This window comes from Pseudovirgaria hyperparasitica (assembly GCF_010093815.1).
Source record: "Pseudovirgaria hyperparasitica strain CBS 121739 unplaced genomic scaffold EJ05scaffold_5, whole genome shotgun sequence".
Classification (NCBI taxonomy): domain Eukaryota; kingdom Fungi; phylum Ascomycota; class Dothideomycetes; order Acrospermales; family Acrospermaceae; genus Pseudovirgaria; species Pseudovirgaria hyperparasitica.
Window position 1 is genome coordinate 1,502,253 of NW_022985553.1, and position 17,148 is coordinate 1,519,400.

General features: G+C 48.4%; 5 protein-coding genes across 5 annotated transcripts; 2 read left to right on the forward strand and 3 right to left on the reverse strand.

The window, feature by feature from the left end:
* Nucleotides 1-27: 27 nt before the first annotated feature.
* On the reverse strand, nucleotides 28-2,913 carry EJ05DRAFT_537156 (uncharacterized protein; the record flags this gene model as incomplete). Its single annotated transcript, XM_033749360.1, has 6 exons — nucleotides 2,498-2,913; nucleotides 1,430-2,453; nucleotides 987-1,376; nucleotides 781-934; nucleotides 369-727; nucleotides 28-326 (listed from the first exon to the last, which is right to left on the reverse strand). The coding sequence occupies exons 1-6, from the start codon at nucleotides 2,606-2,608 to the stop codon at nucleotides 28-30; spliced, it is 2,337 nt and encodes a 778-aa protein (XP_033602423.1). The 5' UTR covers nucleotides 2,609-2,913.
* A 57-nt stretch (nucleotides 2,914-2,970) lies between these two features.
* Nucleotides 2,971-4,745, reverse strand: EJ05DRAFT_509642 (uncharacterized protein). The gene is made up of 2 exons (XM_033748112.1): nucleotides 4,583-4,745; nucleotides 2,971-4,536 (listed from the first exon to the last, which is right to left on the reverse strand). Exons 1-2 carry the CDS (start codon nucleotides 4,708-4,710, stop codon nucleotides 3,135-3,137), a joined length of 1,530 nt encoding a protein of 509 aa, XP_033602424.1. The 5' UTR covers nucleotides 4,711-4,745; the 3' UTR covers nucleotides 2,971-3,134.
* Nucleotides 4,746-5,488: 743 nt separating this feature from the next.
* On the forward strand, nucleotides 5,489-6,844 carry EJ05DRAFT_499164 (uncharacterized protein; the record flags this gene model as incomplete). The annotated part of the gene is made up of 3 exons (XM_033746791.1): nucleotides 5,489-5,685; nucleotides 5,733-6,186; nucleotides 6,239-6,844. 3 exons carry the CDS (start codon nucleotides 5,489-5,491, stop codon nucleotides 6,842-6,844), a joined length of 1,257 nt encoding a protein of 418 aa, XP_033602425.1.
* A 1,602-nt stretch (nucleotides 6,845-8,446) lies between these two features.
* EJ05DRAFT_317638 (uncharacterized protein) lies at nucleotides 8,447-11,204 on the reverse strand. The gene is made up of 5 exons (XM_033740733.1): nucleotides 10,554-11,204; nucleotides 9,535-10,499; nucleotides 8,999-9,487; nucleotides 8,898-8,939; nucleotides 8,447-8,841 (listed from the first exon to the last, which is right to left on the reverse strand). The coding sequence occupies exons 1-5, from the start codon at nucleotides 10,947-10,949 to the stop codon at nucleotides 8,619-8,621; spliced, it is 2,115 nt and encodes a 704-aa protein (XP_033602426.1). The 5' UTR covers nucleotides 10,950-11,204; the 3' UTR covers nucleotides 8,447-8,618.
* Nucleotides 11,205-13,316: 2,112 nt separating this feature from the next.
* Nucleotides 13,317-17,088, forward strand: EJ05DRAFT_537160 (uncharacterized protein; the record flags this gene model as incomplete). Its single annotated transcript, XM_033749361.1, has 3 exons — nucleotides 13,317-15,950; nucleotides 16,065-16,397; nucleotides 16,813-17,088. The coding sequence occupies exons 1-3, from the start codon at nucleotides 13,713-13,715 to the stop codon at nucleotides 17,086-17,088; spliced, it is 2,847 nt and encodes a 948-aa protein (XP_033602427.1). The 5' UTR covers nucleotides 13,317-13,712.
* Nucleotides 17,089-17,148: the final 60 nt, after the last annotated feature.

Below are 17,148 nucleotides of genomic sequence, written 5' to 3' on the forward strand. Positions count from 1 at the left end.
AATAGATCCAGCGCTGATATGCCATCGTTATGAGAGGTACTTTCCCCCACAGTAAATGCACACATCGCATGCATCGAAAAGTACTTCCTCAAATGGAGGCAGACTGGAACCTGGGGACCCACTTCTTTCGAAAGCTGCTCGAGACATAGCAGCAGTAGCAACTACATTTGTATTTTCTGTAGCTGGATCGTCTGCCCTGTAACGATGCTCATTGCGTGCCAGACCAGTCAAATCGTTAAGAGTCTGCATACCACACATGCCGCATATTTTTGAGATACCAGGAGCTTGGATCGCCTGGAAAGTCAAACCGCAGCGCACTATCGTCGCTATCAGTAGTCAGTATACACGAATGATGCTATAGTACTTACAAAACTGATGCGCTTTCTCACAATACCCTACCCCGATATTGGTGAATGGTATCGAGCTCTTGCATATCTCACATAGCTCCTGACCCTCGGGTATAGGCTGGCCCAAGAGTCCAGCTTGTGCCTGTGATTGCGTAACGAGAATACGTTTGGCAATATGGCTTGTAAGGTCCATTAGTGGCAGGAATTCCTCAAGTGTTTTGAGATACAAGCTTGCAGTCTGCCTTCTCTGCGGTTGTTTGGTGCTTTCAGGTTCGCAGATGATGTCTATCGCGGTTCGAAGTCTGCAATTGAGCGCCTTTGGTCGCATCATCACAGCGTGCTTCAATTCTATTTGCAGCCTATGTTCATTCATATGATCGCTGGCAGACACAATTTTAGTTGATTTCTCATTGTGAGGTACGTTTGGACTCACTGAATCATTCTGTCTGTCTGTTTCATTTGCCAGTCAAACATTCTCAAGAGCTCCTGTAATATTTGGTCTCTCAATGTCGCGACCTTCTCTACAGAGTCAGGTTGATTGAAGAGCCACCTCTTGATACTATATGCAAGAGCTTCTATGCTTATGTCTTGGCTAGCGCATTAGTACTCCGAGTTGACAAGCTTCTAATCAAGACTTACCTTCTGCCCACGTATGACCGAACGATTGTGACAAAGAGAATGAGTCTACTTGTTCCAATACTGAGCTAATCGTAAGTACGTATTCCATCTGGTGGGTTATCTTGTACTCGACCACATCTGATGGATGCAGACTACAACAGGTGACAACCAGATCTCCCAGAGGGGAATGAGTGAGGCCCCAAGTCCTGATCGCAACTCGGTCCCCCAATTCATGCAACACGCCAAAAAGTTTCCGCTGCTCACGAATCTGCTCTTGCCAATTCGGCAAGCTTTCTGGTTGTTTCGAATCCATAGGCAACACGAATTGCAATGGTGCTTCCCCTGCAGTCGACATAAGAGTAGTTGCATACAAACGTACTGGTAAGATCTCAGGCGGTGTCAATGCGACCCCTGCAGTCGAGTGTCAATACAAGAATGATGCATCTTTCATGGGCGTAGCTCACCGGTAACTGCATCGAGTCTACCTCCGAGACTCCTTTCCGAGACCTTCCAGTATGAGTCGTTGACGAGGTCCATCTCAATGCTTGTAACACCATCCATGGAGAACGCGAGCAGTGTCAGGCTTTGCTGTGCAGTGATCTTTGGTAGCCAGATGAGTGGGGACCAAGATCTACCCTCACGCCTGACAGGATACTTGTGCACGGCCTTATTAGAACTCAGTTGTAGGGTTGTTCGGTGATCATCACGTTCTATCAGCTGTACCTGCCTAAACTGAAGCTGACATTGCGCAGTGTATGCGATTGTTGACGTCAATATTCCTTCTTGTGAATACCACGGGCTCCATGCGAGATCTTTCGCATAGGATTTTCTGCGGTAGCTCTCATTCAGTTTCAGTGAGTCTTCTGGGCCTTTATCCTTATTCTTGGTTGCTATGGTGAAGTGCTCCATCACCTCCACCGACCAGCGAAGAGATTGACAAGTATCTTTGGTGGTTTTTACGTTCATGATAAAAACTTCATTATTTTCATTTGCAGCCATCAGGAGGTGTGCGCTCCATGAGCCTATATCTGATGCAGTTGGCACTCGCGTTGGACATGCCCAAGCAAATTGACGGATCCGACCACGCAGGCGAGGCAAAGTTTCATCGACTGTTGGACCATCTGTGATTGGTGCTGGAAGTGAGAGATACCTTTCCATGGCTGTGTTCAAGACTAATACACGTGTCCAGCATGATGACTTGCGCGGGTCTCCAAGTGGAGCCCAGAGCGAGAGCCGTAGATTCGTTGTCAAGATCGCAAGCGCGCATCGGCTATACTGTGCAAGACCGGGTAGTGACCATTTCATAACAGCGATCTCACTCTCTGATTGCTCTTCTCCAACCGACAAGATCTTGCTCGACGTGATTCTCATGCGCGGGAGCTCTTCAAACGCCCAAAGATTAACCCGGAACTGGACTCTGTGCCAATCTTTGAATTCTCCAGTGACTGAATCTTCACTTCGAGGCTGTACTCGGCCATGTCGCGGTATCTAAACCAGTAAGGCATTTGTCTCAACCGGCACGGAAAGCTTACATAAACGTCTACATGGTCTCTTATTGCAACAGCTAGCATACCATCGTGAGACCATGATAGACACTCAGGAACAGCAGGACGGTCGCCTTGCACGATTGAGGATCTGGACATCGTATCTGATCTCGAGTGTTGAGGGACCGGTCGCGTCACTTGTCGGGTAGAAACACGCTTCAAACTTGACGCGTGAGTCAACTACAAGTAGTTTACGAGGAAGAAACGTTTTGTCGCTATAGCCAGCTTCTAATTTGAACAGTCTTCCTCCCCGAAATTGACTCGGGAATGCGTATCACCTTGACTTGACCGAAAGTTTCGCATGATGTGGTCACTAGTAAAATACCGATGTGACTTACTCACTTGTAGATGACCAACACAATGCGAGCCTGAACGTGCCGTTCAGAGGTCGAAGTTAGACATTGTTATATTTCTATAGACGTGAAATACCATTAGTGAAGTAAGGCTTCACACAATGGCTTGGCGGTCACGTGGTCAGATCCAATGCTACAATCTCGAAGCTGTGCGCTCTCGATATAGTGCGGCACAACATTGACGAATATATACTGCACGCGATCCGGGGTATCTATAAGTATCGTACAGCGCCCCCTTGCTGGTCAAGCCTTTAAGAAGGTCCAATGCCTTTCTATTTGCCCTTCTGCCCTTCCATAGCTTTCATAATATCAGTAGCATTGTTCTTATCACCCCTTTTCTTTTTCGGTCCTCTCTTACGCTTTGTACCTCCTCTCTCAGCACCATCAGCGTCACCGTCGCGACCCCATTCTGAAAGCTTGATATGATCACCACCTTCCATTTCTTCCTCATCCGCGAGCCGACTAGATCCAAAGCCCATGTCCATATCTTCAAAATCCCGGTTCGAGCTGGCTAACATTGCCGCATGCTTTTTCTGGCGTGCTTCTTCTTCTTGACTAAGCTTTGGCTTCTTGCCATCTTCTCGAGAGTTGCGTAAAGCAGCAAGAATAGCAGGATCGTGGAGTGGATTGAAGGACGTTTCGGGTGTAACTTCGGGCTCATCGTCAAAATATTTACGCTTTGCCTGAGGAACCGTGTCTGTTGCTTTAGGACTTGGAATGGATGCCTGAGTCTGCAGCCTCTCAAGACCCTGAGACGGCTTGCTCTGCGTACTGGCTTCAAGCTCGCCGTCCTCTTCTTCTGATGAATCGCCCTCATCAACAACAACTCCAAAGGGATTGTAATCTGTTCCTGCATCTGCAAACATATCTTCTTCCTCTTCTTCTTTCACGGGTGACGGCACGGGTTGCTCGGGCATAACAACGTCGGTGCCGAGTACGCTTGCCTTGACTTCAGGTTCGTTGGGATCAGCCTTGACCTTTCGGACTTTCCGCTTAACATTGCCTTCTGCGTCGGTTACAATCAGGACTTCCCTTCCCCTGGCATCGGTCTCAAACCTCGACTCTTCTCTTTTCTCACCGATCCTCCGAAATTTTGAAGATGCGGCGGCCTTTGTCTCAGTAGCTGCCTGCCTTGATGCTCTCAATTCCGCCAAGAGGGCGTTCCGATCTCGTTTTATTCCACCGGTTGCAGGAGGTGCCATCTCTCCTCTCTTCAGCGATCTCTGCCTTTGGATCGGTGCTACTGATTTATCTTGAAACTCGTCGAGCGCGCCATCGAGATCCTCCACAATATCCTCCTCGGGATCCTGCTCTTTTGACGGGCTGTTCATCACATCTTCGCCTCTTTTAATCCTTTCGAGCAGTTTTCTGTCCAGTCCCTTGACTAGATGTGTCGAGCTTATGTCGCCTCCTGTGATTTGGTCGCGTAGCTTTTCGAAGGTCGCTTGGTCAATCTGCTGCAGCTTCATTGATTCTTCCAACGCCTTGATTCTCTTTCCCTTGTCGTCATCTTCTTCATCCTTTCTGCTCTGTGTGCGATCTGAATAGCCAGCAGCGAGCTTCGTGCCCTTGGGTGCTGCACTAGAGCGGAATTTCTTGCGTTGCTGGTTCTCCGCCGCTTGCTCGAATAGTTGGCGTCTGAAGTCATTATTCGTGCTTCCTGGCGTGTGGCGTCTATAAGTTTTCAGCGAATTTCCTCAGTCGTGACATGTGTACTCACGGTGTCATGAAACCTCGTGCTCTTGCGCCGAATGGTGTTGCGCTCGGTTGGGGCGTTGTCTGCGTGCCATTTTCAGGTTTTGATGTCGACTGTTCGAGAACAAGCTTTCTGAACTGTGAGTTATTCATTGAGGCTGAGTAGTAGGGCTTTCTCTCAATATTAGATTTCGTAATAGGAACTTGGGTGGATAGCTAGCTGACAAAGTACGGTGTCCCGTTAGGTAAGCTAGCGCTGTTTAAGGCTTTCAGGTACATTTGAACGACCGTAGTAGATAATGGCCTCAGACCTGAGGCATAAACATAGAAACCTCAATCACGACCTATATTCCCCTATGGCAGCCAGCAACTATGCCGGGCCATGCTCATGGCCATGGGTCTGACTATGCATTCAAAGGCAACTCTACAAGATATCATGATGAGGGCGCCTACAGAAATGTCCTCTAATAACATCAGCAAGTAAGACAACAAGGCAACAAGGTCGGTCGACCCCCAAGACACAGGCCCAAAAACTCGAGATTCGCATAATTACAAGTACAAGGCACAATTAAAACCATCATTCGTCGAGCAACTAGCACTTTCACTGCACGATGTCAACGTCAATTAAGGAAGAGAGAAGGTTACTTATCGTGCATGATATGCTCTTCAGGTGTGCAACTCCCTATTCGAGTCCTTTGAGAAGCGCAGGCACAGTGCGTTCTAACCTTGGAAAACATCAGCCAGTGATCTAGGTGGAAGGTATAACTGTCAGGTTCGTTCCTACTGTGGATCTAGATGTATGTCAGACCTAGTTTGCTTCTTCCAATGGGTCTCTAATACTTCTGACTCTTCATCCGCTTTTCATTTACCCATTTGCCAACCTCTCTCAACATCTTTATTTGTCTTGACCATCGTTATCACATCAGCCAATATGGATATCGATATCCAAGACGTCAAGGTCACTTCATGGTACCTGAAAGGATTTTTGGCTATCAGCGCGGTCTCGGTCTTCCTCTTGCTCGTCCTGGGTATCCTATACCTCGCGTTTACCCTGCGACACAGGGGCCTCGCACAACGATCAAGCACATGGAGAATCTACTTTCCTCTGGCTGTCTTTGCGCTTCTTGTGTAATATTGCCCTACTTCGCTATCGGTATGCACTAACATACTCATAGCGGATACGTCTTGAGTACTGCAGCGTTCGCGTTGCTCCTTTCTCGCCGCAAAATCCTAAGTGCCACACACCTCGAATTTGCTTCGAGAGCCTTCTTATTACTTGGACATCTGTTATTGTACTTTACTATGATAGAGATTCTTCTGGGTACTAGGAATTCTCGCCAGCGGTCCCAAGCCTGGTCCTTGCTCGCTCGCATTGCGTATGGCCTGACAACACTTGTTTTCGTTTCCTACATCATTGTCTCTACCATCTTTCAAATCAAAGGCAAAGATGCGTTAGGACTGGAGCTTGAGCTCCTGGTATTGTCCAAAGTTCAAGCCATGATGTTGCGTCTAGCCACAGCAATCTTTGCGCTAGAAATCGTGTTGCATTCCTTGATGCTTCTGATATTCCTACCGGTGATCGCTTTATTCTTGGCCAAATCCCGACATGACCGAGGCACCAGTAGCAGGGTACGTGCACAGCATGTAGAGCTATCAAGCTGCTAGCTGACTACTACTTCAGGCCGTGCTTGTGGGCGCGTTACTGATAGCTCTAGTCTACGTTCTCATGGTTGCTTCCGGGATCACGCCCGCGGCAATTGTCCTTAGTGCGCGTTACCAATACTCCCTGAAACGGAAGCTTGTCATTGGAGCACTTGCGGCACTCATCAGACTTCTAGCCTTGTCCATAATCCTGTTGATCAGGTACAATATGAACACCTCGATACCATCAGTCAGCGGAACAGATACCTACAATCCCGAGTTTGAACCACCTATGTCTTACATTACTCCTAATGCGGCCGGGCCATACAACACTACATCTCCTAACCCTGAGTCCGGCCCACATGTCCATTTCGATCATTCCGACGAAGATAAGACTCATCCGTCTACCAACATTGGCTCAGAAACAGGGTCTGCGTCTCCCGTAGAGTCTGACCCTACAAACGAAGGCACAAGTCGTCCTCCTACAGCAATTGACGCACGGACAGATCCTGACGAAGCAAAGGGAGACAACACTGAGAAGTCACCGTCGACACTGAGCGAGGACAAACCTCAGCAGCGAGCCGATGCAGAGTCCTCTCAAACGCACGTCGTTATTGTTCAGAGAGTGCCTACAGCGCACTCTTGAGAGGAAAATGCAAGGCTTCTATGCTACTCTGTTCTACGGGAAGTCTGGGCTTTCTTGGTGCTTTGTATTCCATGAAGTTACTTTCGAACGGACACACGTCCATGTCTCCTTGTTGTTCTTGTTCTAGTACATCCTGTACTATACTTGTCATGGAACGAAGTCTCATCAGTAATTAATGCCTCGACAATTGTCCCAGAAGTCAATCTCAGGCCGTGTCCCATTTGTGCCTTGCTAGCCTGACACGGTCAATATTTTTCATACTGTGATTTGAGATCGAAGAGCAGGTGTGCGAACAAAGGCGTGTGCAAAGTCAGTCGGCTTGCAAGTGTTTATAGCCCTGTATCTTGAGCCCAAATAACTTCACATCTCTTTAATGGACGATCTATTCCCTCTGACGCCGCCTATACAACGACACTTCGAGAAAAGGAGTTATATCATTCACATCAGCCGAGTTGACATTAATATAAAGTACTCTCGAAAAAAGTTTCACAAGAGACCACCTAGGCAGCTAGCGATACAAGGATGTTGTAATATGCCATGCCTGACGTAACACATATATTGGTCACCAGTCGTCCAAGCATGATTGCAGGATCAGCATGTATTCGATCGGGAGGGTAGACTTTAGGAAAGTAAGTACGATTTCATTACAGCGGCACATGAGGGCAATATCCCAACTATGAACGACGAAGTTTAGCTTCTTAGAAGCCAAGCAACTCAACAGAACTGCGATACTGTTTGTTTATTTGCCGCTACAATGATTTGAGGATCATATCTCGTTCTCGTAGAGACGGAACTACAGCGTCACATCAACGTCATCATTTACATTGCGCGAGCCCGATATTCCTTTTGCAAAGGTAGTGTAGCGCATGACCTACCACAGAGCATTTGCATCCGCTGAGCCGAACAAAAAAAGGGGGCCAGCACACACACGATATATATTACCCTCCCTACTACTGCGTCAGATAATCCAAGGAATGCTAGTGCGATGCAAGGAACTTACTAGCGCGACGTTTAAAAAGGGCTTCTGGAAGATCTGAAAGGGCGCCATGGGTAGTGAATCAAGTGCATGGCATGCGCTGGAGTCTGATCCTGGCATCCTGGGCATCCTGGCCGGGTTTGGGATGAGCGCACGCGCCTATATGCAAGATCGGAAGTGTTTGTCACATGCTGCAACATTATGATTTGATGGGGCTTCATTACACGTTTTTTCTATTGGCGGGGTTCAGTAATTGTTTTTCATGGCGCTGCACGAATCAGATCCGTCCTTTGCTCATAGGTGATATAGGCGAGTTTATGAACAGATTCAGGTGTTTGGATACTGTCGCGGGTGTAACTATCGGTTGTGTACATAGCGTTAATGCGAACATCATGATTCAATTAATCTTTATCAAAGAGTCCGCGAAAATAGTTCGCATAGGGTCGTACCTGTAGTAGCGAAGCCAGGGGATGTTTCATGCACTTGACCAATTTCGCATTTGCGAGGCCGTAAGACGTCATCCTATTCATGAAGAGATCGGACAGATGAGGTGCCTAGTCACCGTAACGGACTTGGTGGTACCTCGTAGTGAATGGGACTACGTGGCCCTGTCTTGAATCCCGCGAAGGGCATTGCATTGAGGATGATCGCAACGAGCGTCTCTTCGTACGTTTGGTGTAGCGTAGTGTAGTACCTAATCTAGAACTAAGACCATGAAGTCGTCAAGATCTATCTGAACATCATTATTGCTGCGCAACATCACTAGTCAGAATTGGGGCCGTCGCTGGCCTGTTCATATCAAGCCCTCACGCCTACAGATCGAAGATACAGTTGCCTCCGATCCTCTGCCTCGCGAATGATTTCTGCAGATAGACGAAGACTCGGGGCCAGGTGCGCATATCGTTCGATCTCGAGTATAACGTCGTCAATGATAACGTCCATCTGATGTGGTGGGGGGAGCAAAGCGGACAAAGACGACGACATGGTTGCCCCCATTACAAGCAGTGTTTGCGATACAATTCTAGCATTACGGTGTTAGTTAAGCAGTATAGCCTCATGATGGAAGGGTTCACGTACGATAAAGCTCCTTGCCATAGGTAAGGCAGATGTCCCGCATGACTGGACATGTAGTCAGCATCGAGTTCGATTGGAGCTTAATTCAGGAGAAGGACACTTACTGAGCTTGGATATGCTCCAGTTGTCTGATACAGGCCTCAAGACACCGCCGGCAGTTCTCCTGCACTGTCAGGTCCATGGCCACACTCTCATCGTTGAGCACAGCGAGGATATAAGGGCGGTATATGATCGTCCGGCAAGCAAAGTAGCGCAGTCGTAGAACCGTTTGTACTGGATTAGACAGCGGTACTCTACTGTGAGGAAATTGCACCGGAATGGGCAGGCTTTCATACCACTGTGTCAACTGGTAATCTAGTTCCGCTGCGAGTGGATCCAAGACGGCCAGAGAGGTCGACGGGGTGGTTTTCGTGTATATCATATGACTAACTCTATTAAGGAGCCTCCGTAGCGCGATTTCAGCCAGGAAGTACCAGAGTTCATCTTTGCCAGCTGGCTCTTCTCCCTCATCTTCGAATCCTCCTGGTAAGCCCACACTTTCTTCGAATTGGATGATACCCGTATGTGGAAGATCCAGCTCAGCAAGAAGATCACTAGCAGAAACATAAGAATTGGCTTGGACGACACAAGATCGACTTACCTTTCGAACAAGAGTGCATTCCAATACACTCTCTCACTTAGCTCCTTCGCGTGTGTAGGCAGTCGCCCAGGGGAACTAAGAAGCAATTGGAGTTTCATACTTGTACTCGTAAGCAGGTTCCATGCTTCCAATGGGCGTACGATGTAGAATAAGTACGCAGAAGCTAGAATATGACATTGTGCAGACATCATAGTGTTGCGAGTCATGAGACTTGGAAGCAGAGCCCAAGCAGCAGCAAAGTACGACATACCAGGTGGGTCCTTGTCTGAAGGCTGCTGGGAGATGCTACCGGCGTTGCTAGCACTGCCAAGGGCTAGCACGAGTAGTACAATGCAACTCTCCGGTCCCTCTCGAAAGCCAACAGATAGCGCAGTACGATAATAGCTGTGCCAATTGTATGGATTCACGCAGGCATACCACACGTTCACCCGTTCGAAGAAAGCTTGTACATAAGCCCCAGTGTGCGACAAATCAATATTGAGCTGAGTTCCAAAGCTCAAAGGCTCTCGAGCCATTTCTATTTGGAGTAACACCTGGGGATCATAAGGGCGTGAGACAAGGTCCCGAATCATCGGCCATTGAAGAAGATTCAGCGCTGGAGTCGTGTGAGTCTTTGGCATAACGGAGATGTTCGAGGGTAGTGTGGACCACGTTCCGACTTCATTGACAACTGGAAACAAGCCCAAGCCCGAGACGTCACTGGAACTTCGCGCGAGGATATCGTCGTTGGTACTGGTGGTTGCAGCAGGAGAGTGCGAACTGAGATTCAGGCTGCCATGCTGGGATAAAAAGCTTGAGTGTAGGAGCCCTTCAATGCGATTCAAATGCTCCAGGATCAACTTGTCTCCGGCATCAAGCTTGATTCCAGGCTCTCGATATACACATTCGGCATTTAACTCTGTACAGAGTCGGCACTTTGGTCTCGAACCATCACATCGTGACTTCCTTGAGCGACAAATTTCACACTGCGCAATACTATTAATTTCGAAATCATTATAATAACATTGGGATCAACTCACTGCAATTGTTGCTCTCCGACGCGGGTAGTCAATTGCATCTGTATTCGGCCTCTTTTTAGGGTTCGTACAGGCGTCACCATGACTAGTTGGAGCTTGACCATTCGAGAGTAGTGAGGTGTCGTACGGCGTCTCTCTATCAGTGGATGACTGTGACATGTTGCGAGGTCTATTACGAAATGGTGCTCCGCTCACACTAAGATTGCTGATGGGTGAGTAAAGGCCATCTGTGGGAGAATCAAGTAGGTGAGATGACGCAAGAGACGACTTGATGGAATAGTTGTTTGCATCTGGCAAGGTCGAAAGATTGAGGCAGAAAGAATCGCGAAGGTAGTGAGAGTTGGCTGCTGCTGCTGCTGACACAGGACTAACATCCGGAGACGGCGAAAGGGTGGGCATGGTCTATTGGTGGACTGGCGAGCACACCCTTGGTGGTATTACTGGCCACAATGATGAGACTTCAGTGGAATAAGCCGTGGCTTGGTGTTCGGCAGGCGCAGCGGCGGACTTCGATCGAGACTACCTGCACGATCCCCTGTGGTGCAAAGAAGAATGGACAGATATAAATATTCTGAGATGTGGAGAAATGAGTGGGTCGTGGTTGAAGTAGAGTGAAGCATCGACAAGCCGAGACAAGTAAGGTGTGTCCATTGTGGTGGCGTCTAGCATCACGGATGACCCAGTCTGTCAATCGCCATATTAGTGAGACCCTGGTCAGATCCACAAGACGTGCCTGTTTGCTTCCCAAGCCGCATCTATAATATGCAGTAAGTTAACGCACAGGATCAATCATTCTTTGAGTACCCCTGCAGCATACCACTCACCTGACACCATTTTGTCGAATTGAAGCTTTTGTGAGGAGAAACAAGATCCGGAGAGCGAGTCGCTATTATTGTTTTAGGAGTTGATCTCAAGGAGTTATACACACTGAATGGTGGGTAATTCTGCTGGATTGGCGTCTCATAAAGCGAGCAAAGACGAAAATCTCACCACACGTGTCTAGCCACCGAGCGCATAGACCGATGTCGATTTGATTGAACGAACGCACTGCCGGCCTAGTTCCAGGTAGTATCATGTGGCAAGCATGTTTTTTTCAGAAAAGTCTGGGGGAATGTAGACCTGCAGTAGAGAATGGCGATGGAATGTTCCAAGTAAATAGCCTAAATGGCGTGGCTGTATTTCCGACCAGTAAGCACGTAGTCCGGTGTTAGGCTACGAGTCAACCATCGAGTATCAAGGCATTGACTTCGTGTAAAGAAGCTACCAGAGGTTCCGGACGGCGACTTTCCAATCTACTTCATTGCTTGGTATCATGATGGGCTATCAAGATCCCGGAGGCAATTCGTCACTGGTGGCAGATCCTGGGGAAGCACAGTATTATGATCATGCCTAATCTATGATCCCTGGCGTAGCAGCAGAAGTGTGGAGTGCAGCGATACACAACACATAGGGCTGTCGTATACGGTCGAACCTGGCAAGTCGACCTCGTGCCACATCTAACTAACTGTCGCATGAAGGGCTGTTCCATGATTAAAAGTCAATTTCGTCGATCTAACCAGTCTGGAGACGGCCGGATTGTTCTTGTTTGGTGATAGTCATGGTGACTACGCCCAATGAAGGAGAAATCGAACTCGTAATATGTCTGATCCACGGTAAAGGCACGAGAAGACGTATGCCGTCAACACTTACGATGTGCATCTGTATTCAATACGCAATCAACTGCCATTGAAGTCGTCGCCGGAAAGAGGAAGTGCTTGACACGTTAGCCTGACGAAGCTTTCAAAGAGCGCGTGACTCCTTGTGTTCAGGATCGAGGTTACTCACATACCTTAGGAAGCTAGCTGCAGCGACGATGACCACGTACTTGCTACGTTTCAATGCTGCTCCTCAATAACAACTTGAATGAAGAGTCCTGAGAACCTTGTACGGCAAAGACGTCACTCGGAACGGTCTTAAAGTAAGCTTTATGACAAGATGGCACCAAAAAGTGATGAAAACACAAAATCAACAAGCGGCAAGTTGACCGTTGCTGATGACTGCGAATCGTCCGAGGCTACTCTCGGAAAGGTTTGTATAGCACCGCCATTCAAGGGAATCATGCTAATGGCGGTGGGAAGAACTCGGCCAATTCGAACAAGACTGCGACCGAAGCAGCACAAGTGCTGAATGTCTTGACCGAGATCGCTCATAATGCAGTGGTAGCTGTCGAGGAGGGAGTCAAGGCAGTTGGCAAAGCGGTCTCTGATGTGGCAGTGAAAGCGTCGTACAAGCTGGAGGGAGCCAATGATACTGATCTAGGCCCTTATGCTTCCCAAGGTGCGTGATGGAAGCAGCACACTTACCATTCCACTATTGTCAGAAGCTGAACAAAGTCTTGCTAGGGACGACCGCACCTAGCGACTTCGATCCCATAGCAGGGTTGGACTTAGGAGACACCAGCCGTGACAAAGTAAAGGGTGAAGGCGAAAAGTGATAGCATGAGAGTGTCGATCCGGATGCCACACGGCGTATGAAGAAGTTCTGTCAGCGTTGCGAAAGTAACTGCTCATCGCAGCAAAACACACTTGTAGATAACGTGTATCAGTGCTATCCTGCTAGCATCCAAAGGAGTTGCAATTGATAAATTGCAGTGATGGATGCAAGAGGATGGGCTGACAGAGTGATGACTCTAAGAGTGCTCGTGAGGATCTAGCTGACTAAGACAGACTTCAGCCTCACCGGTTGGAAGTTCTAGGATGTACTAGGTATACCATTTCGTCTGATCAGAAAAAAAAATCAATTCATCTTCAACTCATCGTGAGCATCACAATTGACCTTGTTCACGACAAAGGACAAGGATCCTCAGCTTCTGCTCCGATTTTCCCCTTGAAGCAGCGAATCACAGCCGCGCGTGGTCGTGTTCTCGCTTCTCAACACCATTAATGCAAGCCATAACCTTGGCGCCTCTCGTGTCTACGTCGCGATGCCATTTTGAGGCCAATCAAACGCTATAGGACCGGCGCGTCCCCTAACATGGCGGGCAGGAATGGCTGGACTCATTTCAGATCATGAGTGCGCTTCCCTCTGCCGTAAGAGTCGACCGTAGGCCTTGCTCAAAGATGGTGCGTCTCCGTCTTTTACTTCGTCTGCATCGTCCATCGCAGGACTAGCAGTATCTTCATCATGGCGACCGTCCTCCCTTTGAGGCTCCTCAGTCTGGCCAATGGAGAGTTCTCCGTCATCGATCCGCGAGCGAGTATGATTTCCGAATTCGATATTGTTTCTTACACCTGGGGAGATCTGGTTGAGCCGTACATGTGCGGTATCCCCGGCGTGACCTGGAAGATACCTCTCAGGCCGGAGAAACTGGCTGCTATCATGAGACTACTGGGCAGCATAAGCTCTGAAACGAGGTACTTGTGGTGCGATTGCGTCTGCCTGAACCAAGACGACATGGACGAAAAGGCCGTTGAGATCCCTCGGATGTTCGACTATTACAAAAGCGCTCGCAAATGCCACATCTTGCTCGACATACCCTTGGTCTGGAACCCGCAGGAGATTGTCGACAATCTGAAATTTCTAGACCACGTACTTGCTCATATGGGCGGTGCCGCGCTCGCTTCGGAGGCGAGGCTGACCCCCAATGTGATCAATCGTCTGGCTCAATGGGCAGGAAGGACAGATTTTCCGCTTGAAAAATCCATCATGCGATCGGCTGCTGTAGACATGGGTGTGCTTAATTGTTATGCCGCTTGCATTCATCATGTCAAGTCACTTTTTGACAATGACTACTTCAGCAGAGTGTGGACGTTTCAGGAGATGATTCTCGGCAAGAACATCATATTGTGGGCAAACAACTCCGAACGCATGGATTACATCGGTCAGCTCGAGACGTGGATGGATTTGGCGACAGATTCCCGAGATAAAGCGCACAAGCTATTTCGTTGGATCGACGAGTGTCGAGTGGTGAATACGGGTTCAGTCAATGCCATCTTGAGGATCATAGCAGAAGATGAGCTTGATCTTGAGAGCTTGAAGACTCAAGTGAGAGGCATCGGGGGAGCAAGGGCAGACATCATTACTGGCGGAGCTATCTGGTGGCAAGACAATTTCAAAGGCATAATGAACATCTTCTCCGCAATATCACTATCGCCTCGAAAGTGTCGGGAGAAGGCGGACATCTTTCGAGGCCTTTTGGGAATATTTTGCGGTTTATTCTCAGCCGACGAGGTGAAGAGAGATCTGTCCGGAGAGGATCTGGATATGATATCGTTCAATTTCTTCAAGCAGTTATCTCACAAGACTGGTGTCGCATGGACCAAGCTTGCTGTCAGCAGTCGAGAGAGGGGCGAGTGGGATTGGATACCCGTAGTGGAAAATCACAACGATGTGATGACCACAGACTGCTTCGCCGGAGTCATCGAACTTGGGAGGCTGAAGCCCAAAGGTTTAGCCAAAGCTATTGCCGACACTGGTATCAAGGGCTCTCCGCGCACATACATGAAATTGCGGCTCGAAAAGCAAGAAGGACCATTCCAGTTCTACTTCAAAGGCTGTAACTGCGGAAAGTCAGTCAAAAAATCCTTCTTTAAGTCTGAGCCGATACCGACCAATGATCAGCCGAGAGATGTGGTGAAAGACGAGACTGGTAGGGTGCTGGTGCAAAGCGCGACTATTTTAGCGACCCTTATGAGTCCTGGTTACGATGTTGTCGAGTATAGACGGAAGCTCCTGAAAACGTTTCAGCCTCACTGGAATGTCAGCGATCCCAGTGCTAAACCACCGAATTGGATCGATCGGTGCGTATCTGGTACGCCATGGGAGAACCCGGATTTGCGATTTTTACGGACACATAATATGTCAATGAACTATCGTATGCTTGACATAGATACTGCCAGTTGCGGCTCCCGTCTTGCAAACGAAAGCACAGCAAAAATATCCTGTGAGGTGCACATCAACTGCGGATGCATCATTATTGCGCCATTCCCGTATATCTTCCAAGCTATTTCCGCTGTTCAAGGAAGCTTCTTAGGACAGCTGAACGCAAGCATTGATAACGATGACCGCATCATTCTGAAAGACGGAGTGGGTCTAATACAAGTCGGAGATGTGGGCAAGACATTCCATCTCGTAGCGTTCTCAGGCGACAACGACGCGCACAGATCCTATGCGTCCAGTTGTAGGAGCACGAAAGCCGACAAAGCGGTGGTTCCCAACCAAATGCCCATGTGGCCGACCGGGCGTGCTTTCGTGCGCGAAGACTTCTCACATGGCCTCACTGATGGCCTGAGGGACTACGGCTATGTCCCTACAGGCGGGTCTGGAAATCTGCTCATATGTAGGAATACGCCTATAGATCAATACAGGGTTATAGGGGTATGCATCGATGAGTACATACACCACGAGAAGCAAAGGCGTGAAGTACGTATCCGATGAACAGTATAGAAGGGCATTGTTGGTATCAACGACAGGCGCACTTGGTAGTGGTTAAATGTTTAATTATTGCTTTTGTCTCACATAATCACGTGCTCGAAGTATTCACTCGGAATTGCTGTGTATCCGTATTTGAATCCTAATATTGATGAGACAATGACGGGAATGCTCCAGTGCACTCATGTCTATGACAATCGGCTAAACCAAAACTATCTTGTAAAAGCCAACAGACCTGAAAACCTAGTCATCGAACTGCGACCGTTACGAACTTTCTGGGTGAGGTCTGAACTTGCCACAGGCTTCGGATATATCAGCTATTGCTACTCGGCCAAGCAGATCTTTTTCGAGGGCAAGGCATCCTTGGTAGAATCAAGAAAGGACAGTATCCTAGTACCAAGCTCATGGAATGTCCAACTGATCGATCCCAGTTCGTCCGTCAGTCATCTTCACATTGATGCAAGGTAGCATTCTGTGTACGCATAGACGAGCTCAGGGTCAATTTCTTCGTGGCTCAACTGAGAAGGGATATGCGTCTTGTTGTCGGTCAATTGCATGTGAATACTCGCGAAGACTTACATGGTCCTAGTACCTCTGAGCTTCGTACTACAAAGTATTATCGTATCAGGACTTTGCTAAAGTTGACGCTTATATTGGCTAGAAGTGATGGAATGCATATCACAGGACAACGTGTAGTACTAGGACTCCGATAGTGATCGTCTGTGATTCGTGTGTAGGTAGATAGATACTCACCCCTTTAATTCACGACAGTGTGGCGACCCAATCTAAAAATGAGTATTGCAGACGTCAAATGAATATTCATCCGATGTCCGACATCTAGTATTTACCGCAGTCACTCACGGATCGTCCACAGACAAATGCTGTGTCGTATTATCGCATTCGTGTCTTTTTCGTAACCACCGAGATGGGCCAGCTTGATCTTCCCCGCAGCGTCACATCCGTTCAGGCTCCAGCCAAGTCCAGATCGTCATATCCCCACAACCAATCCACGAACCGCCCGGAGTTCCGCCCCGAGCACGCTTTGTATACTTCGGAACTCCTCTCATACCGACCTAGTGGTTCCCGTCTTCTCCCCGTGCCGCAATCAACCGCGCCAGCCCTATGCTGAGACCTCAGATCATCGTCTGTCTACCAATCAACAGGTGTGATTGCGGCTATTTCCGCCGAA